Source organism: Corvus hawaiiensis, chromosome 6 (genome assembly GCF_020740725.1).
Source record: "Corvus hawaiiensis isolate bCorHaw1 chromosome 6, bCorHaw1.pri.cur, whole genome shotgun sequence".
In the NCBI taxonomy this organism is placed as follows: Eukaryota; Metazoa; Chordata; class Aves; order Passeriformes; family Corvidae; genus Corvus; species Corvus hawaiiensis.
The window spans coordinates 27,584,231-27,611,172 of NC_063218.1; the positions used below are offsets into that span (position 1 = coordinate 27,584,231).

The following is a 26,942-nucleotide window of genomic DNA, read 5'->3' on the forward strand; positions in this document are numbered from 1 at the left end:
GTATTCACATTGCTTTCACTTTGCTTATCTTGACTAATTGTCTTTCTGATTCCTATTAACAACCTTTTTAGAGCTTATTATTATAAAGATTTTAATAATATGTGCTTTGTATGGGGAAAAAAGTTATTTCAGAAGGTGGGAAAATTAAGAACACTGAAATAAAATCTGAAGCCTTCTACATTTAGGTCTCCTCTACAAACACAGTTCAGTTCAATACTCATTACTGCAATTACTAAAAGATTGCTCAGTAAGATGTGAAACTATTTGTTAGTCCCAGTCAGCTTCCCACTGGGCAGATGTACACTTCTAATGGTTTTCACTGCTATGGCACCTTAATATCCAAAGAAAAGGGTGATATGACACACTTTAGCAAATGAAGCAATTCCAGTATTAACCTGGAGCTGGTTCTGCTAGCTGAGACAGCATCAGTCTCTAGAGCTGTCAAGCTGTCACACTTCACTAACACTGACTTCACTTTAATGTTAATGAGGAGGCAGCAGACAGCCTAATTTAATGGTCAGCCCCCACAATGCAGCTTGTCCACAAGGCAGAAACATTTGTGCAGGGCTCTGAGACTGCCTCTTGAACAGAGAGGCTCTTGCTGCTTCCCACGCAGCCCTTGCACTCTGAAGGGAGAGAATAATAAAGTTCTTTCCCAGTCTTTAGGGAGGCTAATTATCCATCTCCAATAATATTTATTACACTTATGTCTCTTTTAGATAAATGATCAAACAAATACACAGATTTCTCAATTTAGCAGCTAGGTAATGCAAAGGAATCATAAGCCTTATTTTTCGTAATATCATTAATTCACACATAACATCTGAAACCCCCTGTTTTTAAAATGTTTTAAAAGCTGCAAAATGGGTAAGGATGTTTCTAACTTTTCCAAGCACGCATGTTCAATACATGATAAAGAATCCACTTCGGAAGTTTTGCTCATGCAAAAGATGGAACAGAAGAATAAAGCAGAAGTAAAGAAGTAGAACTCAACACAAATTAACTAACAATGGACATGAACAAAGCCATTTTCTCCAGACTGACCCTGGATTTCTATTTGGAAAGCAAACTTGCATCTGAGGAAAGCAGCAGTGTTTATGCAGAAATATGTATCACATTTTCAAGCTATTAGAACATTCCTCATCTGCCAGTTTGTTGAAGAATGACTGCAGCATAAGCAAAGTTACAGATGATTAAAGAATAATATGCTAAATAAGATGTGTCTCCCTGTAAGGTGACTAAGACTAATAAAAATAAAACCAAAAGTCACAGTAGTTTCCTTTTCCACCTTCTTTTAAAGAAGGAAAAGTACCCACACAAAACTGCTGCTCCAGCCAAGATTGCGTGAAGCTGATAATCTCTTTAATGACTACTGGAACTGTAAGACACATCTTGTTGTGTTGCTTTTATACCCATTAGGTATTTTTCTAGTCTTCTTTTGACTCAAGAAAGCTATGGGACCTGTGATGCAGGAAAAAAACCCAGTCTTGTAAAATTAAAACCCAATACCATTTCACGTATCCTATCAATGTCTCTCTTATGCTCAGATGCTGCAAAGCTACAGTTTTTTATGCCCCATCTGGACAAACCCGCCACAAACAAAACATCTTGACACCAGTGCTCTTTCTCGCACTCACAGAAAATTCTGTAAGTGGCTAGCAATAATGTGTGCGGGTTTTGTAAATTTGTTTAGAGGCAAAATAAAAATATTCTACACTGCTTATCCTGAGGAAGCCACAGATTAATAATGAAGGAACCATAATGCAAATACTGTATCTCACATATGCATGCACGCAAATCAAAGAACAACGTTCATGCAAATTAGATATTGCACTTCTAAATTTACTAAGATATATATGCTGTCTCTGAGGAAAAACAGAGAAATTATTCCACTAATACCATGACTGTTCAAGGCATCTTCAAAGGATAAAGAAAGAAAGCACAAGAAAACTGGAGAGGGAACAGAGTGGCACAACACTTTCTGTAACAAAGTAAAAGACAATGAAGGGCTTAGAAATACAAATTGCAAATGAAGATGGAGTCCCCAAAGCAACAGAATTCTGTAGAATGCTCCAAAGATCATCAAGACCTGTAACACTGTCTTCCACACCCTTGAAAGGAACCAAGCTGAAGAAAATAAAAGCATGCTAAATAATGCTATGGACTCTTAGAGAAAAGAGACAGAAAGCAAGTAAAAGAAGCATGCACAGTTCAAGCTGTAATACACAAAAATACATCCTTACAATGAGGGTGAAAAATAGCCACAATAAACAGGAGAGAAAATTCTTCCTAAATCACAAATTCATTAAGTCAGTAAGAACACAGGGAATTACATATCTTATTACTCCTTGTCTGCTGTGTTTGTCTTCATCAAAAGCAGAATACATTATTTTTTTAAACTGCAAGAGTCAACTTCAGCATGGTCAAGAAAACCAACTAATGGGAAAGACAAATGTAAAGTGATGCTACCACTCCTAATTTTATGAAGCTAGGATTGATGAAAAACTAAGCTGAACTCAACAACTGTAGGAACAACATGAAGCCATTTCAGAATTCAAATAAAAATCAGACATCACCAAAATTTAGAAGAAATACAGGATTAAAGTAATTTCCATCACCTCTCTGTCCCAGAGGACGCAGTGCACCACCATAACCACTCACACTTCTGAAAGCAGTGCAGCATTCTGTGGGGAAAGGGCACAACAATCCCTTGAAAATCAAGAGTCTAAGGACCTTTCTTATGTTAAACCAGGACACTTAGGTGCGTTGTAGTAAACAGAAATTATCAATACCCATTGTACTTAAAAAAGCCCCTAATAAAGCCACAGCTTTTTAATTGCATAATTTTACTGCCCTGATGTACATGATTCAATTATCCGACCTTACAAAAAACTGTGCCACGGTCATGTTTCACGTCATTGCTTAAAACCCTGGGAGTAAAAGGCCCTCCTGCTTTGCTACAGACACATGCAACCTACTAAGCACTGTATCTAAGAAAATTAGTATGAACAGTTTGCTTTTTATCACGTGCTCCAGGTCATTGATAAGGTGAGGCACTAGAAGCCTCCTCTTTTACTTCTTCTGGGAAAAAATCATTGTATTTTTCATTACAACTCTGTTGGTTTGCTCTCTTCCATCACTCAACGCAATCACAGGCAGCAGAAAGAACCTCCCATGATTATTAATAATTTCGGGGCAATAATGTTATGGCTGAGTTAGCATGTTTCTGAACATTTAAGTTTTATATGTCAAAACCTTTAAGTTTTTCTGAACTTGACATCATTGAAGGTTATGAGATCTTCACACAGACTTGACATTAATTTGTCAAAAAATGTGTGTACTAAATATATATATCTAAATATATATATTTATATATAACTGTGATTATCATGTTCATCTGATTGAAGTTGAGACATGACTGTATTAAAGAAAATGCCTGATTTTGTTAAAGGGCTACTTTCAAATCTATAGTCATGACTGTCCTGCTAATGTTTCTGCTATGAAAGTAGGATGTATCCCAAAATCCGTTAGCTGTTGTCTTCTTATAGAGGGGCCCATCTCCTACCTGTATCTTAAGGTAACTCTTTAATCCTGTCTTATGAAGTCTTAGAGATAAACAGTTCTTTATTAACTAAACTTACAGACAGTCTGGTAAGAGTTCTACATGTAAGTGAAACAGTTCTACGAATTTAATATTTAGTAGATTCACTTCAGTGTGTGACTGCCACTGAAGTGCAGAGACAAAGGAGTGCTGGAGGGAACCAGGGCCTGTGCACATGAATCAGTCTGCACTCAGAAAAGAGCAAGTGCAACACAAAATGCTACCATTTCAGGTTTGTATCAACATACCTGTCTGATCCCATTAAAACTGGAGCAAGCAGTCCTACTGACTCTTTCATAACTTGGACTCACAAAACTGTTAGTCAAAAAAGGTCTCTGGAGGTCTTCTGCTGGCAACATTAGGTAAGGCCAGGTAGGGATTTATCTAGTACGATCTGGACAACTACCAAGAATGGAGATCCCATGGACTCCCCTCCTGGTGAAGAGCCATAGCAATTATTAAATTGGTCCTGGGACTGTAAGGATTGCTTTTGCTCTTTCACCATTGAGTTCCTAACATTTTTTATGTTGGTTATTGACAATTGCTTCTGTTGAAGCATGTCAGACAGGTAATAAATCATTACAGCCTTTTAGACCTCGTGAGATGCTTGCGCATTCTTCAGAAGCGGAATTTCTAAGTCTTGCTGAAACCAATGAGATTAGAGGGCAGCCTGCATATGGCAAGATTGTTTCATCAAAGGCTAAATCCACTACAAAAAGTAAAATTGATAACACAAAAGGAAAAAGAATGCATTAGCATATGATCGTGCCAAATACTTTATCTAAATAAATGTTGTGAATTAACAGCATTTTCACTGTCTAACTAAAAAGCAATGAAATCAAACTATTTTATTGTATTAGCTTTACTATGTACAGACAAGAGAATTGTTTTCTACTACAAAACTTAGCAGTTTTTGGCAAGACTATATTTCCTTCAAGAGTTACAATTGACTTCTCAATCTTTTCCAAACTTAGATTAAAAGAAAAACACAACTGTAATGCTAACATATTAAAAATCACTGATAATGTTTCCAGCCCCATATAACTGATAAAGCAATTTCTTAGCATGCTGGAAAAAATTAAAATAATTTTGGACTGGTGTTTTAAAACAAGATTTTTCCAAAGCTACCAAACTTAATTAACTTCAAATCTCTGAAACAGTCAAGAAATACACATACCTGCAATTGGAATATTCTGTGATACTGACAGCTGTACATCTCCAGTCCCAGGTGGCATGTCAATTACTAAATAGTCCAGTTGACCCCAGTCAACCTAGAAGACAACAATACAAATGTATGTGGAGATTTATGTGTTTCTATTTAAGGCCCTTCATGTTTTAGTGCAATCCTTGTTTCTTATAATGCAAACAAGTGAACCAAGGACACCTAAAAGAATGATACTGAGATGTCCTCTCAGTCACACTTTCAGCATGGGATCAAGACATTATTTTCCTGAGACACAATCTTTGCTGATTATTGCAAACTAAGAGTGCAACTTTATCATGAACTTAACTGGCATAATTCTTATTTAATTATTTCCCCCCAAAAATTAGAAATAACTTAAGACTTTTACTTTGCAGCTGCTTAATCATGGCTTAGAAGCAAATATTAGGTAAAACTCAGGCTAAAAATCAGGGGTTTGTGCAGCAAATATCACTCAGGAGTTGCTTCTATTAATTTAAGACTACTTTTGCTTCCTTCTTACCACTTGTGAAACTACACAGTTTATTTACTAGCTTATTTGCTACATACAAATTTAGGCTTTTTTTCCCCTGTTTTGTTGTTATGAAGTTAGAGCTATCAGTCCTGGATTTTTCTCTATGAAAAAGAGGTGTTGGGACAAAAGAAAAATAAAGAAACAAAACACCCTAGATTTGTTAAATTAAAATCACCAGGTATAATTATACAGACTTACAACATTCTTAACATCACAAAATAAAAAAATATTAAACTTTTGCTAGACATCAGATGAGAGCAACCATTAAAGATATTAGACTCCAACATGAGAACACTGAGATTACTTACCCTTTTTTACTAGGACAGATTTCAAGGAAAGCCAAAAACTCTCCCTAGACCATGGTGCACAGAGAGAAATGTTCTCTTAATGAGAACAGAAATGATCCTAGGCCTACTCTATATGATGGACAGCCTACCTATACCTTATCTAAACATTTCGCAACAAATATACTGGAATTATATGGTATGTTTCTGATTGATACAACATATACAAGATACAACTGTATGAGCCACTTTAAAACAGGAAAATGCCAAGCTAAAGCATTGTATTTTACACATTTCCTCAAGTGTCATTTTAACAGCAAAAAATAATCAACACTTTGCCAGTCCCCTAGTTACTGTCATACTAGACCCTGTCAAGGGAACACTCATCCATTTTCATTCAGCTCTTCTGTGGATGATGACCTTCTAGGGAAGCACATGCCATGTGAAATCCAGATCACTAATCCACTAGGCACTCCAGCGAGAAATGGAATTTTTCTCTTTCCAAGGCAGACTAATGAAGAAGGAAGACTTCAGAGCACTTATGAGAGAACAGCGGTGGTAAAAGTTAGCTGAAAATTCTAACTTTACATGTCTAAATTAGGGACTTCCAAGCACACCTCCCTTTTCTCATTTTCTATACAAAAGCTGCAGGACCACTAAAAGGTGCCTAAGACAGTCTAGCTAAACAAGAAATGCCACTTACGTTAACCACAGAAAACACTGCACTTTTTCACATTTGATATTGATCTGTATGATCTGTAATATCTATATTTTGTCAACAAAATTGACATAAATCTAGCAGATTTCTAAAACCAGTTAGCATTCATAATCATATTGAGACTATATAACCCCGAAGAAAAACTACGTATCTGTGCAAAAAAATACATACTGAAACAATTATGGGTAGGAAAGCCATTTTATCTGGAAAAAAGTCTGGTTTTTAGTTTGGTTTTCTTAACTAATCTTGCTTAGTTATTCACCAGATAAATGCCAGTGCTGATGAATGCCTCCTTGCCCAGTAAAAACTACTTTGCTCACATGAAGGCATGAACTTCAAATTTCTATGTTTCTTAATTAAAAATCAACCGTAATAAAAGTGACAGATTGAAATGATATAGATGTAGTAGTTTACAATATTAATAAAGCCACATTCCTTGAAGATTTGCAACTGAACACAGAGATCTTCCGTAAGTAACACGTATAAATCTCAATATGCAAAACCCGCATCTTTCATAATAATCACAACCATTCTGAAATGCTAGATAGGCATAGGCAGTTTTAGTTTTCAGAAAGGATTAATGGATTAATTCAAAACATCTCCCCCCTCCCAAGTCTTCATGAAGGCTGATTCTGGCATCTTTTGTTAAGTTCATATATATATATGATATATAATATATAATATATAGTACAATTATATATTTATATTATATTATATATAATACAATTACATATAATACAATTCCAGTAATAATATTCTCCTTCCTTAAATGCTTCTACAGAATAGAATGAATAAACTGTTTTTTTGCTTTCTGCCTTGCAGCAAGATGCAGTCTGGAAACACATCTATGAGTGGCATAGCGCTACTATCATTCTGATACAGTTTCTAATCACTTTGTCTGCCAAAAACTCTTGGTTCTTGGATATATTATTGGAAAAAACCCTTGGATATTTAGTGATTTTCAGCCGTTTTCTCCAGGAGCTCAAATTCAAGTCCTTCTAGGTACACCACTGCCTTATGGAGTAGTACAAAACAACCCAAATCCCACCCTTATCGGTAACTGGAATGAAAAATATTTTCTCCTCAAGCTAAAAACTGTCTGGTTTTCCATATAGTTGCCAGCGCTAACTATAAGCTAGCTCCTCCTGTGTACCAAAGTGACTTTCTGGGCTTGACCTAGAGCTTTTCTTTTCAGCCTTACCAGATGTTTTGCTCCTCCAACCTCTTCAAGCACTAGTCTCCTTCATCAAGTTCCATGTGATCGTCCAACATACCAAGCATAACAGTTGTGCAACGCTGCTGGAGGCGACTGCAAATGCCAGGGGCTCAAAGCCTTTCCTAGGCATTCAGATTTGTGGGGATACACAAATTTTTGCTCAAGAAGTTACTGTCGAAATTTACCCCATATAGTAGCAGGGAAAAAAGGGTACAGAAATCTGCCTCAAGCTTCCTGAGTAAGTGATCCCGTAACATCAAACATGCACTTTCTGGATGGTCCTATAAATAATGATTTTTAATGATTTCTTAATAAAGTTGTAAACCTTTAAAAAATGAAGCTAATAAAGGAATCTTAAGCACATGGTGAATCTCATGGTAAATCTCATTGCTAGGCAACAGGAAAAATACTCTGTTAACACATAGTGTAATTAAATTATAACGCTTTATTTAATTTAGGGTACTGTAAACATCTTATTTCACAAATTTTCTTCAAATTCACAGATTGAAAAGAAAAAGAAATGCGCTGTCTATCAAATTAAGTGTGCTCTGTTATAATACTTACAAATATGAGCACAGAAAAACGGAAAAGCTACACCATCCCAGCAGCAGTGGAGAGGACATCTTACCACTGTGTAGAATAGGAGGAAGACAGGCTTTTGTCCCACAAGTTCAGAAAAAGCCACAGCAAAGATGCCAAGGTCTGTAAGTACTGAATATATAAAGGAACTACCCTCCACAAACCTCTCTTGAGTCATGCCACTGCTGTGGTGCTGAACTGGTGAAAAGAAAGTCAGGTGGCAAACCATATTGGAAAACCACTCCTAATTAAAACCAACCTTGCTTTTAATTTTGAATGTAGTCAGGTAGTTATCGTCACGATTTCATTTTCCTCTTCTTCATTTGTAATTCAGGGCAAGAAGGGAGAGCTGCACCAAAATGATATAGCCATAATTTCTGGAAAGAACTGAGCTAGCGTATTTGCCTAGTAGTGAGCAGTAGTGTCTAGACTACTATATAGGTTTGCTCAGACTTGGGCTGGGGAATGCTGCACGTAACCCCATTTCTCACTGTCCTCTTATTTGATTCTATTCTGCAAGGATTGGATGACGTTCAGTTCCTCCTCCATTACCATCCCACAGGAGTACAGCAGTATGAAAATCCTTTATTAAACACATTATTGAATGTAATTTGGATAATTTGTTATAGAAGTGTACACTTTATTTAATGGGAGAAGAAATTCCAGGTCTGTTACTAAATTTCAACACAGCAGAAAGAAAGAGGGGAAAGACATTTTTAATTAAATTTAGAACTGGAACATAAAATCAGGAGTGGCTTGTTGAAATCTACTACTGCCATTCATTCAACATTAATAAAATTGAACATATAATCAGGCTTTGATGTAACACACTAATTTGAATGTAAATCCTGTTTATATGCAACAATTTACCAAATCAGGACCACTGTCCTCATGTTCTCAATGAGTTCCAAGAAGTGTGTCTGTATGCAAATGCGGTTTCACACAAGAAAATGAGCTCAGAGAGTTCCCTTTGCAAGCAATAGGCAGACAGCAGCTACACAAGCCTGCCTTGTAGCATCTGAAATCTGTCAGCACCTTTGCATGTACAGAGGTGTTAATGTCTTTGCCCCTCTAATGTATACAGTGTGTAAAACATTTCAAAGCATAGAAATGTAATTGCATTTTCCTTAAGCACAGTATTCATCCTTTTTAAAAAAGGCTTAACTTGGCATTTATTGTTAAGCAATGTAATTAAGTGCCATGTGCTTCTGTGTATTTTCCCTTGCTCAGAAACACCAGGAATGCTTCTATGTAAATTACTTTAATCAATCATTCTGCTTATGTGACAATCCATAATCAAAATACCAGATACGAATTTTGAGTATGGGTTCTAAATAGCAAGTTAAACCCAAGGTAGAACACATAGATACAGATGACATTTCTGCTGAGGAATGAAGCCTCAGCATCCTCTGTGCATGAGGCAGAAATGATAGAGCATTAGAACAGATGAGGGATTGCTACTTATGACTTTGAAGTAATCCTCATGTTTGGTTGTTTGGTAAATAACAGAAGATATTATTTACTTGTTCTTATTAAGAGGAATACATGCAGAGTTACAATCAAGCATTATGCAGGTGCAGACTTGGCAGCAGCCAGCCAAACTCTGAACACCAGGATCAGAAAAACAGCAAGAGCTACACTGCAGGCAGAAGTCTATTCCTGCCAGATTCATCCTCCTCTCCTAAGTACTTTGTGTGTATATTAATGATTTAATCCAGGCAAGCAGCTGAACAAAGTAAAGGTGAGAAATTACGTTCTTAAATGAAGATTTATATACCTGTTCACATGTAGTTATGTGTTAAGATAAAACATGCATTTAAAATAAAAACCATGTATTTTAACATAAAACATGTACCAAAATAATACTTCATTGAAAAATTACTTACAAGATGCTGTTTAGACACACACAGACATTAAAAACCAGTAAGTAGTTTCACAGTGTACGAAAACAGATAACTTAGGAATAATACAATGAAACATAGCATTTTAATCAAAATTTTTAATGCATTTTCAGAAGTATTTGATAAAGAAAGAAGACATTCCCCAGACATAAACCGAAAGATTTTTAGCCCCTATGGAAACTTTCTCCTATTTAATATCATAACAGGATATGCCACAGTGCTTAACACAACTCGACACTTTCTGAATAAACACAACTGCCCCTTTAACTTGTCCTCTGATGCTTAACCAATCTCAAAGCCTTGCAATGTAACACCATGAAAAACAGATGCACTGCAACACTTCAAATTCCCTCTAAGGTATTTCTGAGCAGTCTGTTCTGCCAAATTCAGAGAGAAATTGAGGTGAAGCATAAAAACAGTTTGCTACAAAGACACCCACAAGGAAAAGGAAATTCTCCTAGTCTTTCTCAATATAGGTTAAGAGTAACTTTTAGAAATAAGTGCCTAGGAAGAATGCCAGAGTCCTGTTCAATTCAACAACCAAAACAGAAACTGGCCTCCTCCTCTTCCTCCCTGACGGCTTTTAATAATGTTAAGAATTGAAGGCAAATACAGTAACCTGAAGTTTCTGTGACCTTCATTTGTACAACCAACAAAACTAAACACTTTCCAGAAGGCAGCAATAAAGAGGTTATTCTCTGTGGGGTGTTCCAGGAGATGGAGGGAAGGCACTCAACACCAAGCTTCTTCAGGAAGCCCAGTCAACATCGTGTCAGCTTGAATGGCAGATGGAACCCAGCTGTGGGGCAGTCTGGAATGTCCATAAGAGCCTGGAGATGATCTCTGCGGATGACTGAAAAGGAGTAATTCTGATGAAGACTATCAGCACTACCATGTATAAAAGGCTCTTCCTCCAGGTTCAAGCTGTTACTACAAAGAGCTTTTGTGAGCTGGGATTCCCATTTCCCAGGGATTTTTTCCCTAAAGGATGACAGTCTGGAAAGCAAACTTCTATTATGCAGTCTTGAAACTGATCATTGGTCTGCTGCTCTCTCTACCCTTGAACCACAAATTATGCAATACAAAATTTGCAGAAACTTTTCTTCAGAAATACACCATCTTTTTTTTTCCCAGGTTCTACAATACAGAACTGCCTGTAGTTCAGCTTCTGAATAATGACATCAGGAAAATAAATATGGAATAAGCAAGTGTCTATTCCTATGTCTTTCTGCAATAAAACTAAGCACAAAAGTTAGGTAACATAAAGGTAAACAAATCAGAAGAAACTGGGCTAGTGTCACATCTTCTAATTAAACTAATCACCACGTTGATACAGCTACGTTAAACACATCACCTAAACTACAAATTCTGAGTTCTCCTTACTCATACACAAAGGTAAAATCATTGTCTAGCTATCAAATCCAAAGCCAACACCACATTTTTAAGGCAGTATTATCAGGAGTCAACTTAAGCTCATAAAATTTATATAAGCTGTCTGAACCAGATTTCCCCTACAATAACAATAGAAGGAAATATTACAAGTGTTGGCAACAAATACCAAAAGGGAGAAGCTTAATAAGACCACTCCCCATATGTATTTCAGCCTACAATTCTGTAATTATGTTGAAAGCTGATATATAATTTAAGACTGAATGTTTAAGTTGTGCAATGGAAATGAATGTTTCTAAACTGCTTTGTAAGTTATTGAACTTCCTTAATGTTCAGTTCATTTTCTGGTACAAGAAAAAAAAATTATAAATTCCTTACTGAGGTACCGACAGACTATTATAGGTACCACTTCATGACCACCACTGAAACAATGATCTTAAATCAGCACTTAAACTAAAAATCATTAGATTAAAAATGTCAGAAAATTCTTTCTCAACTACAATGTATAATGCTTTTTTGTACAGAAAAGGGAACTTCTGCAGAGGCCAGTCTAAAGCCACCTAAAAAAGGATTACAGAAGAAAGTAACATCATAGGTGTTATTCAAGTCACTTAAAACTCTGCTGAAGAAAACCCTCCAATATCACCATAAACAGTGCAACATAAAAACTCAAATAGAATCAGTTAGATGTAGACAGCTGAACAGAGGCCAAAAGACAGTAAATCTCAATAAAGAACATAATTTTCTGTCTGGTGAGAGTTTAAAGTAACTAGCCTTGAGTTGAAACATGAATTTTAAATAATAAAATGCTGGTTTTCTTTTTTTTAAACAACCTGTTTTTCACAAATATGGATTAAAATTTGTCCTCCAAAATTTCTGTACTTAAATTCACAAATATATCTTCCTCAGTCACAGAATTCAAAAAATTCAGCCCTTGCAAATAAAACCAGTGTTGGAGAGTCTGCTTTAATTATCTCAAAGCAAAACAATCAATACTTCCAACAAGAGTTACAATAAGGCTGCACAAAATATAGAACCTTTCAACTCTTCAGGAAGACTGAAGATTATGAGAGAGTGTGAGAAAAGAATGTAAGGAAGGGTACATGCGAGAGTGAACAGAGCAGATTCATGACCATGGGACTGCGATTGCAAGTTGGTATATGTTCTCTGTCAAAAAAACTGCCTTTACATCAGAAAGGAGCAAGAAAAATTGCATATACATTGTCCTTACAAATAATAGAACACAGAAAAGACATTAAAGACACAGACGAGATGTAAAAATGAAAGCAAATTTTAAAACAATACACATTTTGCAGTCACACACGTACCACAGCCACAATTTAAAGATGTGCTGAATGTCATATCCCTAGAGTACTAAGAGCATTTACTATCAATCAGACAACAGATAATCTGTGAAAGAACCAATTATAGATTGCCAAAATAATTGCTGTGCCCACAGAACCATGCTTCTGCATTCACCAGTGTCCTCAGTTAGGAATCTACAACAATAAAAGTGTTCCTTGTATTCTAAACCTAATTACAATAATTTGCTGAAGGTGCTGATACTGTGAGTTTCAGGGACATCCAGTGATTACCATCAAGCAATGGAGAATCTTCATATTTTTATTCACTTCCTAGCTTTTTCTTTAGCTTCAGTTCTTATTTAATGGTTTTTATACAGAATAAAAAATCTAGCAGAAAAAGAATTTTAAATGTCCACTTTAGTTGCATAGTAGGAACTATATTCCAAAGGCAGCATTCTTCTAGGAGAACATAATTTTTCTTTTAAAAGATACTACTGAAAGAGCTAAACACGCTAAGAAGTGAAACATCTTCTACAGCTTCATAAACAGTACAAAAAAGCAGCTTCTTCATTGTTAGGGAGGGGGAGGGGAAAAAAAAGCCACATGACACTAATCTCTGGTACCTTAAGCACAATTACTTTATGTTTGTGTCAATCACTTGGGATGTGAGAAATAATCACTTTCTACAAAGAATACTAGTACAAAACCTGCTGCTATTCTTGGATACCTGCAGTTATTTTCTGGGAGCAAAAGAGATATGGGAGGATGGTTTGAGTGAAGGATCAATCTGTCAGCTTCCAACAGACAGAATGCAAGCTGGATTATTAAAAAGAAAAGAAACAACTCTGTGCAATCAGTTTAACATATATTAATTCAATATTAATTTTTAAAAGCTGTTTATACAGTTACATTCAAAGTTGTTTAGTAAGTAAAATTAATGTGTAATGCTAAACAGTGTGTCAAAGTAGAATCAATATTCAGAGGTAGCAAGGTTCCACTTTTGTTTCGATCAAAAAGATGAAAAAGAAAGGCTGAAAAATGGGGAAAAAAAAGCATGCTCAAAAAGCAGCTCTGTTGAGCTCCACCTACACATTCCACCAAAGATCTCGACTGTTTAGGAAAGGAAATAAAAAATCTCCATCGAGCATAAAATTTCAACCTGAAGCCCATTTGGGATCCATTAATTACACACACATTTGCGGAAAAAAAGCAAGTCTTACAAGCCCAATCTAGCAGGCACTCTCTAAATGCACCTGCCACTGGAAACACTGAACTCAACACAAAGCTGAGCACACGTGACCATTAAAAAAGAAAAGAATCAAACCAAAACCAAAATCTCAAAGCCTGTGGTTCTGCTCTTGTAATAGCAACTGCTTAATATCACAGTTAGACACATGAGAGAACATATCTATGAATGGGAAGATGTCAGTTTTGATTTCCCAGGCAGGTGGCATTTACCTGGATAAAACTATGTAAGCAAGAATGCAAAGGCCACAGAAACTACCATGACCCTATACAAGGCCAGCTGAGGTATTCACCTGGAAAGCTAAAGCTTCAGGTTAACTGAATTTCCTGCACAGATCTGGTCATGCTCCCCCTTCATGCGTCTAGTCCTGCCCTCAGGAATCTTGCATCTCTAGCTGTAGAGCAGAGGGTTATGACTGCTGTATGTGATTGCAGGGCACTCTCCTGGGTGAGTGAGCAGGTAATACAGCCCTAAATGCTAAACTGGTAACGTAACCAAACTTGCATCTCTCATGTTCAGGCTTCCAAGGCTCTTATTATGAACAGAGGATAAGCCCGTGGAGTTCAACTGAAAGAAGGATCTTGGCGCTTAACAGAAGATGCTCAGTTTTGGCTTTAAATTTTCACTCTACACAGCTGTCTAATAAGGTTACATTTAGGTGCTGAAATCCAGGACAGATACAGAAAGTGAGACAGCCCACAGGCTTTTCCTTATAGCCCTCTCGTTCAACATCTTCAGCACCACTTAATTCCACTTGGCAAACCTACTCCCACTGACTTACACCATTAATTTCCACTTATTCCACACCAAGCTCTAAACTTCAGCACTCCAAGATACATCACCTATTCTTCTAAGGCACTGCCGAAGAGTCTGAAGGTACCTTCAGGAGGGCAAAGTAACCCCTCACTACACAGAGAATGACAAGTGATGTATTCTCCAGGTATGCAGTGGCTCCAGGCGAAGCTTTGGTTTAACTCTCCATTCCTGCAGGCTGGACACCAGCCTCTTCGGCACAGCACAGCACAGCCCATGTCCCTTTCTGCATCTAACCTACAACAGCTAGAAACAAAGAACAAACCCTCTTACTAGCGGAGGAGAACAAAGAAAGTAGAAGAGTAGCATTAGGTGTCTCCTATTTTTTTTGAAAAAGTTTACGTAAATAATGGAAGTTTCATTTAGGAAAGAAAACAAGCAGTGCCTTCTTTCCCTCGCTCCTTTACCACCAGTATTCCTGTTTAGCAAACACTTCAAATCATGCTTAAATCACTACCTCTTTCCAAGAATGATGCTGGATGCCATTTAGGCACAAAGTTCTGAACTTTGCTGCAGAGAAATCTTAAACCTCAGAACACTTTCCTTTAAAACCTTGAGTAAAAAAAAAATCTAACCCCAGCACAGCCATTTTGAGACATCATGAACTCTCTGCCATTTCTTCCTGTCTAGTCAACAAATCCAGCAAAACAGTTGCATATTCTGCATTTGTTTTATGCAAAGGAGAGGAGACATTTGCATACCTGTGTAATGTGCACAAGAGATGAGACTACTGGAAGCAGAGCAAAGAAAACACTCTCACAGCCTGTTCCCACAGCAGCAATAACTGCACAGTCATAACTATGACAGCTGAGGAACCAGGCCAAGAAATGTTTGCTGTAAATACATTCTCACTACGCTGTTAGGCTTTTTTTTTAATCCTTAAAGACATTTAAAATACATTTACTACAAATACTTCCAGTTCAGCCGTAAGTGTTGGCTAATGTTTTTGGGTTTTTCTGGTTTTCTTAACACTTCTTTCTATGATTGTCAATTGCTTTCAGCAACTATAATCCCTTTTCAAATCAGCTGCTAATGTGAGCCAATAAAGCAACAGGGAGCTGTATGGATCCTGCTTAATTAAGGGAAGAAAGTCCAGAGAACAGGTTCTGTAGCTTCAGCTAGAAACAAAAAGAATCAAGCCCATATTCGTTCACTCACACCCACCCCAAAACATACAGGAACACTCAAGACAAAGGGTGACAATAGAAGTACTCTAACTGGGGGACAGAGGAGTGGAAAGAAAGCTTTCTGCCATCTCCCACACTTCTGGCTACAGTACATCTCTGTATCAACGTTCAGCTTCTGATCTCCAGGAAGTACAATCATTTCCTTTAAATATGTACATACTGATTGGGACTGGTTAAGGCAGTTCTCTCAGGACAGACAGGACCTTTCAAGGTGATTATTAACATATGAGCAAATTAATGATGATTCTACAAATTCCTGTAGCAGGCTTTTCTAAACACCAACATCACAGCTGAAGCATGGTGTAGAAATTAGTGTAGAGATTTCCATTGATTTAAGTCAGTTCTGAAGGAGAAGAAACTAGTTTATTTATCCTTTAGTTTTTGCAAAATACATTTAATAAAAAATGAGTATAAGAATTTTTACTAATTCTTTTGTAAGGTATGAATGGGTCATCTTATCTCGCCCTTGAAACAGGTTCCTTAATTTCAGTGACAAAACAAGGGAATGAAATTTGACCTTCCTTGATTTAAAAGAAAGCTTATTAAAAACTTAAGAAAAATCTCACAAGCATTCAGTTATAGTTTACCATCTGCCAGCTGTAGATGCAGTCTTAGTGGCATATCCTACTGCAGTTTTAGCACTGGCAGTTCAGTCAGTATTACTGAGTGTTGTTTCTCTTTTCAAAATACCTCCAATAGCAGAGGACATTTCTAAATAGAACACATACATAATACCAATGATCTTATGTTGAGGGACGAAATGTCTGGATCTCTTCATTCTCATACTCTAGATCAAAAAATTAAAATAAAAAAAGCTTTCCAACTCCCTAAAGACGCAACTGCTCTTATTTCTTTGATTAACAATGATGCCTCACCTGGTTTTTTTCTTTTTCCAAAACTATAAGGTGGCAGACTTTAGCCTGAACTAACCATCTCTATGTCCACCTCAGGCGGAGGCATCTCAAAACAGAAGAAATAAACAGAAGAAATATTTTTGTAATTGTGGAAAAGCTGGGAAATTTTTCACTGTAGTGACACTGTAAGTAAGACTACTGTAGTTTAGAATTATGCACTGCAAATATAAACATGTCTTTGTAGTTTATAATATAAGCATATACATAGAGCAGCTTTGTTTAGTTCTATGAAATGTAAACTGTAAATATCTGCTACTGACTATCTGCCTCAATTACTTGGAGATAAATTGGATAAACACATGAATATTGTGAAACACATGTCAGTTTTGAAATTAGCAAATATCCTAAGACGGATGGATATTTGCCAAAACACAGAACATAGAGGAAAACAGTATTAATCTGCACTAAGCATATACATTTCTGGTACATATCTTCTGTTGATACATAAACAAGTGTGCATAGACTCTTACATTTGTACTAGAACATGAAAAGATTACAAAAGTTTGAGAAACAAAGAGCTATTTATGTTTCTTACCCCTTTTGCTAAAATTTCCCATTGCACCATCTCACTCTTTTCCTGTCTTGAAAATTTAGTGCCATAATGCAAGTTAAATGCCTTCATTTCTTGACAGAGTCCCCTTCCTAAACCAAACAGTGTTAAAAATAAAATCCACCCAAAAAAAAATCATCTGGCTTCACAGCAGTGCTCCTTCTTCACTTGCTCTTTACATTTACAATAAGAATAATTTTCAGCATTGATTCACTACTACTATTCTGGGCATCCTTTGAATTCTCTTAAAACATAGCTACAAAAAAAATCAGAGCCATCAAATTGTTATTGTCTTCCTCCTGACCCAATATGTGCCATTCTCAGCTAAATCCCATTTCACTACTCCCTCTCATCCACCAATACTGTCTCACTAATTTTGTAGTAGTAAGACACTTTTTTGCCCACCCTAATAATAATTTCATTTTCGACATTTACCATGTAAGTGACAAAACACAGCAAAAGAGGTACTTTCTGCCTATTTGTTTAAGAAATGGATCTAAAAGATGACAAGTTTTTGCTATCCTTAAAATCCAAGGTTTGTACCTATTATCTTAAGACACTGCCAAAGAGTATGGAGATAAATCCAGGAGGGGAAAATAATGCCTCAAATAGTACCACTGGGAATGACAAGTTATGTATTCCCACCACCCCAGGTATGCAGTAGCTCCAAGCTAAGCTTTGGTTTAAATTTCCATTCCTGCAGGCAGGGCACCAACCGCTGAGGCACTGCAATATTCTGAGCAGGAATACCAACATCCCTTTTTGCACCTAACCTGCAGCAACCAGAAAGAAAGAACAGACCCCTTTACTAGTGAAAAAAAAAATAGAAGAGTGGCATTAGGTTTCTCTGTAGTCCACATTTTGAAATTTTCCTTATAAATGAATACCACCAGTATTCCTGTTTAGAAAACACTTAAAAACATGGTAGCCTTCAATTCACGTCTCCAGGGTCCACTCCTGCACTCATTCCTGCTTGCCTTTCATCTAAAAAAATTTGACATAGAAGATTTAGTCTACTTGTTTTTTTAAGATTAATTTTGTTACCATCTTTGAATTTTTCTTTGTCCAATTAGACTTTAAATTACTCAGGGCTGACCCTGATGGCAAGATTAAACAAGCAAACAATCAAAGTCAACGTATGCTTCTCCATGCACTACAGAGAATGACCAGATGGCCAGATCTCTTAGTCTGAATTTCATAGAGGCTTGCCTCCTAGACAGTAAACTACTAAAGTTTATGCAAAAAAAGTTAATGCAAAAAAATTGCCAGAAGTTTCCAGCAAAACTTCTTTATGCCATCCCTACGTAATTCTTAGGTGCCTGAGAGCACATCAATGCATGCTTCAAACCTCTCCTAGATCAAGGTACTTCTATAAAAACAAGAGGTATGATAGGGAAACAAAAAATTTATTTCTTCTATTTTTTTCATGGTTCATATTAAGGATGCTCACTCAAGAGATACGGCTTATTTGGGTTTGACTTTTATGTCACCACCTCAGTACCTTTACAGTCTAAAGAGACCAGAAATGCTACTGAGGAAAGGGTGGTCTCAGTCATTATGTTGAAACTTGCTCATTTGACTGCAACACTTAATTGTATGACTACCTCACTTAGTGATTAAGGCAGTCACATTAGAGAGACACCTACACTCAGTTTAGGTTTTGACTGAATGCTCTAACCAATGATTTCTGTGATAGGCAGAACCATTTTCTTTGCTCTGACCTTTAATGGAGTTACAGACCGATAGTCAAATAGGCAGTGGAATGCCAATTTTAGAACTAATCCCAGATTCACAGAACAACTTAGGTTTGAAGGACCTCGGGGACCTCTGTCTGCACAATGCAGGAACAACTTAGAGCAGGTTACTCAGATTCCTGCCGAGCTGAGTCCTTAATATCTTTCAAAAAAGAATTTTGAGAATCTCTCCTGGCAACCTGTTCTGACATGCAATTGTTTCAACTATAAAAAAAAAAACACCAACACCCCCTCACATTTCTTACTATATATTGCAATGTACACTCATTACCTCTTGTGCTATTAATGTGCATGTCCACAAATAATCTACTTTCATCTTCTCTGTATGTATCCATTAGGTAGTTCAAGACAGCAGTTCGTATCTCCCTTTAACTGTCTCAAAACAAACCCAGTTCCTCAGTGTCTTTGCGTATTACATGCTTCACCCCCCAGTATCACCTTGATGGCTCTTTGCTGGAGAACATATAGGCAAGGTAGCATGTACCATCAAAAGCTAAGCAATTGCAAATGTATCTGCAAAAGAGATTTAGGTTCTTAAGAATACTACTCATGGTGAATGCCTGTGATACATTTACAATGATCTCAGGCATTCTTAATAGATATATGTCACTCATATGCACAGACACTGAGAAGCAGAAACACAGAATGTATTGTGGTCAAAAGAGAAAAGGTTTTATAAATTTGTTTTATAAATATAAAAAAGTATCAAAGAAAAATGTTTATATTTATTTGGAAGCTGTAAATACTAGTCTTTGTATGTCTGTGCATCTCTCACAAAAAGTGATAATTCACTACAGTGCTGAATACTGCATAAACACAGAACGAAATTCCCATGGTCCCAAGAATAAGGCAAAAGACAATACATGGACACAAACAGAAGCCAAAGGACAACTCTTAGTGAACGATACTAATGAATCAGGTACATGGCTCGGCATGTAGTACTTAACTACTTCAGTGACAATGTTTTTGTTGTTTATTGCTTCAAATCAAATACACATTGCTCCTCCTAATGTGGAAAGTTTTCCCCCAGTTCTTCCATTGTTCTGTTTGTAAGAAATGCATTTATACACACAAACACATAAGGCAGTGCAAAGCTGAAAATTTACAGGCTGAAGAATTTATGAGATATAACACAAGAGTGTTACGAACACACATGCCAAACAAGATTGGACTGCTGTCTGTGGACACCATATAGAGAACATTCTTCTGTCTAGAATGTGCACAGTAAAACAGCCAATGGCAGCATGGTAGCTATTTTACCAGGTATAAATATATTTGCTCTCAATACCTTATCCATTTTTGCCTTCTCAAATGCAGCATTAACATATAGCTAAATAAACCACATTTAAAGAAATGTTGGCCCCAATCTATACCTGCAACCTCTCCAACGAAAATGGTAGAAAGGATAGCAGTAACTACATACACACTTCTCAAACAGTAGCAACTGCATCTAGCAATTTATTAAGTAATGTCACTCAAACACAAATAGTACTATCTATAATTTCTATAGAGATAAGTCACTTCAGACTGATCAGAAACCCAAAACAATATAGCCTCCATAATATTTGCTTTCCAAAAATTAAATACTACTTCTGTTTCCAAGTTACCTTAATCCCAAATCTTTAAGCATGAATTTTTACTGTTCTATTCACACAACTGTTGCTTTTATGGCAGCTGTCTCATATAGGCTCTTGAAATAATCCAGATCTCACAACCCATAGTCTGCTCAATATTTTAAAGACTATTTATCCATCTGTCTATATCTTCCCTATTCCCTATAACATATGTGTGCTGGTTCTGGCTGCAGCAGAGTTAATTTTCTTCACAGTGACAACAATACATACGCTACAACTACCTATGTATGACAACTGAGCATCAGAGAATTATGCTACAAAAAAGGTCAAAGTACATATACATACATTCACACACTCCACCATAGAATTACTACCATCACTACCTCTGGCAGGTGCTGGTTTTGAAAGAAAGTAGCACACACAGTCCTCATTGCTAGCCAAATTTTCGAAATTATGTACAGATTAAGTAATCACAAACTTGAGTTCAAATTTTTTAAAGGATAAAGCTGAATCTTTAGACTACAGCCCGATTCAACTCCGGGTTAGCTAATAAGTAACTTTGATCCGTCTTCTCCTTAATTTATGGTTTACAACATGAATTTACAGGGGATAAAGCCTGTCCAAGTATCAAAGTGCAAGGCTCCATTTCCTTTTGCTGATGTGCAGTGGCTCTGCACTGGAAGTTTTATTTAATTTGCTTTCTGCTAATTTGCCTGCATTCTTCCTGTATTCTTCCTTTCTAATTATATCCTTCCCAGTAAAACTTTGTTTTATTTTAATTTTCTTTCAATACATACCTTGACTAAAACAGAGGCTAAAGTGGTACTAAAATAAGCAGGAAGAAAGAGATAGAGGAATTACAATTCGATGATAATAAGAGCATTTTAGGGACTCATTAGAATTAAGCCGTTCCAGGAAAAACTTCATCACCATTCTGGGAAAATGGGCTCATCCTTATCAAGTACATTAAAGGAACCTTTTGGATTCACAAATACTTAGCAGCACTGAGGCTCTACATTATAGCCATAATATACCAAAGACGCTGTCAATGCACAAAATATTCTGGATACTCTTGAAAACTATGATAAGGACGAAATACAGAAGTCCTGCCTCTTAAGACCAGACTAGCCTGCAGAAACATAGGTTAAAATGTCATGTCAGGGTAAGAAATCCTATTAAGGGTGTTAATCAACCTGAAATTTATGCCTTGAAAAAAGAGCAGATTTCTGGGCTAGTTTCAATGGGACTGTTCACACAAAACAGAATTGCTGGTATCTATAACCCATGTTGTGTAGGCAACACTTGCTTCCTTCCAGTAGTGATATAACTTCATCTATTGAGATGACAAAGATACAAGAATATTACATACTAAAATACGCACTTGCATTTTATCTGTAGTCTCATTTTGATTTGATTTTTTTAAAAGAGAAGCAGACTTGTGTGCAGAATATTGAATTTTTTCCTTCTCTGCTGATAGTCCAACTAGGTAACACACATAGAATAAGACAGAGCTCAAGATCAGTACAACAAACAGTTGCTATCTTTAATACTAAAAGCTTTATTCATTATTCCCTAAACAGGAAACCCCCTCCATTTGTATTGCTTCTATGACTATAGCAGATACTAAACTGGCAGTCAGCACAGTGCCACTTCCTTTCTCAGAGCCTTTTGGCAGAATAATTGCCACAACATATTCCAAGACATACAGCAGGTTTGTATCTGCACCCTTCTAATTGTTCCTTTGCCACTCAACTGTCAAGGTGTCCTAAGACAGAAAAGAGAATAGTGCTAGAAAACTTACCATAAAGACTGTACGGGACAGTGGTAATGACTATTTGAAATCCCTGTTCAAAAAGCAGTTTAAATCAGAGAGCAAATTTTGCTTGCCTTGTCTTTTTTTTTCATAATCTTTGTATGTCTAAGGTTCTTAGCTGCTTACTTGACACTTATTTCAACAGCTTTTCAGACACATTACTGTTCAAGCACAGGCTTTAGGTGACTCTCAAAAAAAAAATCGTACCTTTACTGCGCTTAGCCTAAAGGTTAATGTAAGTCACTCCCACAACAAATACAGCACGATGATGCACTTTGAGGTAGCTTGTTTAATCTAAATCAAATACCACCACACTGAGTCAAGATCCGCAGAGTAAAGGAACAAAGTAAATGGGACCAGGCAAAAAAGTAGGCAGCTTCTGAAGTGTATGTGAAGTGAAAACTGCATAGAAAAAGCCCAGTGCTATGGATGACACTGGAGAGCTACTAAAGCTTCCTTACCTGGACTTTAATTATACCTTTAGAGAAAAGAACTATCTTTTAAAGCTTAAATTAAAAAAAAAAAAAATCTCTTCTATCTTACCTACAGGCAAGCAAGATTCAAAAGAAGTGTTAACAGATGTGAAAGACTTTTTATATGAAGATAACTGTGACAGGGAAATAAAAATTAAAACCCAGACAAGTGACAGATCACCCTGAAGTATAAATGGGCCTACAGTACATCTAATTATGTTAACAAAGAAGTTACTTCTCAGCCACAACAAAATGTTGGGCAATTTCAAGACATATAAACTAGAGATATAGTTAACTGAAAGAGTTATGAATATGTTTATAAAGATCAAATGTTCCATTACCGTTTGCAATTCACTTTAACTACAGGTGAAAAATAATTTCCTTCCATATTACTTGTTCTTTCAATAGCTTAAAATCATCGCTTTCCTTCTTTTCTATTGAACAATTCTTTTGTTATAAAATCAATATGCTATATATTTTCATTTATATACTAATTTGATACACATACATCAATATACAGGTAATGTAAGTAATATAGTATACTAAACTGTTTACTCTGTTTTGTATTATAAGGCACATTTCCTTCCAAATCTGCTAAAGGAGAATAATATGATGTGTTGCAGAAAACCATGCTTGCTCATGAGATAATGCATTCCCAGAAAAACACCAAGCACTACTTTGGGCTTCACTATTATTCCCTGTTATCTACCAGTCTGACACTATTCAAGAAACCTGTATTGTGAGATCACACGCAGTAAGTATATACAAAAAGCATTATGTATATATTTAACAAATATATTTTCCAAATTAAGAATTTCATAAATTTTAAAAAGTTCCAAGGGTAAGAGAAGCATTTAAACACTCATTACAGTCACAGACATTTATGAGTCAACAAGTTCCCATTACAGAATTTGGAAACTAAGCACTTCAAATGCTTTACTGCAGTATCTGAAGCATGATAGAATCTGGCAAACAGATTTGTTCATACAGAAAAAAGAAACAGACATCCAAAATTATTCACAGAGTAATTGCATAGTCTTGATGCTATTAAACAAATAAAAAACCTGTCCACCATCTAACAGTAAACAAATCTGAAATACCACCAGTGTTTTTAATGCAAAATTCTGGGAACATCTATGTTTTCTATCAGGCTGAGTTAATTATTTTAAGAACTCAGTATTTTATCAGCTCATCTGAATGCACAGGGACTCCTTACACTTATATTATACTACAAATCTAGATTAGAGAGCTAATTTAAATGGTTTCTATGCAGCTAATGAGATAAGCTATTTCTTAACAATATGGTTTTAGAAAGTTAAATACAAGAAGAAGTATTTTACTCTTGGAAGCAACTTTATCCTGTTAAACAAAAGGTAATAGCTAAGACCAACCAGAACATGCTGATAAAGAGAAAACAAGAAAAATTTTTCAAGTCCCCAAGAGATCACACAACTATTTCTAATATAAAATAGAATGATAGTATCTTTAAAAGCATCATCACAGGCTGCAGTTCTCTCTTGTTTAGGTGTCCAAGGTCATTAAACTACTGGTCCTACCCGTTCTTGACTGGCTGGTAACTGCAGAAGGGAGATTACAGCTTTTAAAAACAAAATAGCGTGTCTCAGTCTGGAAAATGCATTCTTCCCTTTCTTAAAGCCACCTGTACATCAGATAGACCCGCTGGTTTTCCCTGTGATCTGTGAGCTTCTCTTCAAAGAAAGAACTTTTTCCAGCTCAGATTTAAGTCTATCCTGGTTATCATGCAGAAGCTAAATGCATCGGGCAGAAGAAATTTAGCCATAAAGCCTTCCTCTTTCACAACTTAGGTTTCACTGCCAGGGAAATCAGTGATGCCCTGAGCATTAATGGACTTGTCTCATTCCCACATCACAGCTGGCCAGCATGTAACTGCAGTGGTTGCTAGGAAGCAACGAGCTCATTACACAGCATCACCCACACCCTCCACAAGGATGCTGGCACATGCTTCCCATCTGGGGATACTACTGACTGAGGAACAGCACTGCAGTGCCTGCCAGCTTTCAGGCTCCCAGGGAAGAGTATGTCAATACAGCAGGTGCTAACTTTAGTTCTACCTTCAAGGTTTTACATTCTAGTTTTGTGAGCCAGGGAAGCGCGACACAGCACACAAAGAGGTCAGAACAGTCTCTACAGCTACTGGCATGGATACCCCTTACTTTTAAAGGTCAATTCTAGACAAAGATGTTCTTCCTAAAACTTTGGCAGACATATGGCTTTTGTGACCAGAGCAGTAAGTGCCACTATTCTAAAATCCATGTTAGAGGAGAACTCAGTAAAAATGGAAAGAGGCTGAAAAGGCTGGAAAAAATTATTCTTTTCAGTCATTAAAGGAGCACAGTATTTGGAGGCATTTAAAGAAGACACACAGAAACCTTGTGATCTCCAGGCTGTATGCAGTAGATCCCAAGAGTGGATGTCAGCTGTGAACAATCTGGGTCACTTCAAAGTCTAAACATGCAACCTTAATGCTTTTTTTCAGCAGTTTGTCTCATTAGCACTTCACAATAAAAGAAACAAAAAATCTGTCAGAGAATAAAGAAGTCACCCTGCTTCTACATACCAAAAAACTTATTAACTAACAATCTATCTGCATGACACAGAGATTGTAGCTAATGATTTTCCTGTACCTGTCACACGTCAAATGCCATTCAAGAATTCTTAGTGCTGGTGAATTAACAAGCACATAAGAGAATACAGCTGTAGATATGCATAGATACCTATACATTCAAAACCTTAGGCAACTTCAAAATGCCTTTTTTTTTAAACAACTGCATAAAGAAACCTGAAAAGGAATGAGAAGGAAGGCAAACTGGGGTAATTCACTCGTCAAAGGCGTGGAACAACAGCACTGTTTGAGGGGTTTAGGTAAACACAAAAATATCAGTGTTTCCCCTTACCCGAATTTAAGAAGACCAAGACACAAAAATGCTCAGCACTAACATAGGAAATAATGTCACGGACACTCATGTATCACTTAAATGCATTTTAAAATAACTGATTACTTTGAAGCAGAAATACATAACTAAGCCTTACCTGTCTCAACAATTTTTCAACAGCTGACATTACCATGAGCCCTCTCCACACAACCGGGGCGGTCTCTTCTATCAAGAAACCCATAGACATGCTGAAACAACAAAGCAAAAACTTGAGCTTTACAGCACAATCCAAGTACATCTGAAAAGAAGCTTGATTTAAATTAAAACATATGCTCACCATGCGATTCCATAGTTCTTAAGGGGCCTCATTAGTTTTTCTAAAAACAAAAGCAAACAAGGGGGGTTTTTTTAGAGGGGAGATGGTTTTAGGGTATTTCAGGGTTTTTTTAAGAAATATGCATACACATTTTATCTTTTAACAGCAGTTTTCCCTCTCTCTTTAAACAGTTGTTTATTTTCCCCCCTCATCCCTTCATTATATGTATAAATGTAGGTATATATATATGTATTATATGCATTTACCTATTCTGCCCAAGAATCTGACCCCACTTTTTCTTAGATTGTTACATTTTAATAATACCATTCATCTTTTGCCAGAATAACAATGTATTTGTCCATAATATAATGTCACTTTGTGCTGCCAGAATCAATCCATTTTTATGAAATCCTCATGGTGGAAGGCATAAATTCTCTATCAGGATCACTAAAAGCTGAGTCATTTATATCAGAACAAAACCAAAGTCATACAACATGGTGGGATTTTAATTCTTTTTTTTTTTACATCTATCCTATTCACTAATCTCATTAATCAGAAGAGTATTCCCATTAACATACCAGAGTTTTGGGGAATTTGTCTCCTGTTAAATCTGCTATGGAAACCCCAGAGTAGAGATACCAAAGAAAGCCACCCCTAAACTACACACTGTCAACAGCTCC

At 36.5% G+C, this 26,942-nt stretch overlaps 1 protein-coding gene across 1 annotated transcript in view; it reads right to left on the minus strand.

Moving 5' to 3' along the window:
• The window catches only part of NUBPL (NUBP iron-sulfur cluster assembly factor, mitochondrial), an 84,377-nt gene that overhangs the window by 26,872 nt on the left and 30,563 nt on the right, over nucleotides 1-26,942 (minus strand). The window contains exons 5-7 of the mRNA XM_048307144.1: nucleotides 26,284-26,323; nucleotides 26,104-26,194; nucleotides 4,779-4,872 (exon numbers count right to left, since the gene is read on the minus strand). Coding sequence (XP_048163101.1) covers nucleotides 4,779-4,872; nucleotides 26,104-26,194; nucleotides 26,284-26,323 — 225 coding nt within the window. The remainder of the gene's footprint in view (nucleotides 1-4,778; nucleotides 4,873-26,103; nucleotides 26,195-26,283; nucleotides 26,324-26,942) is intronic.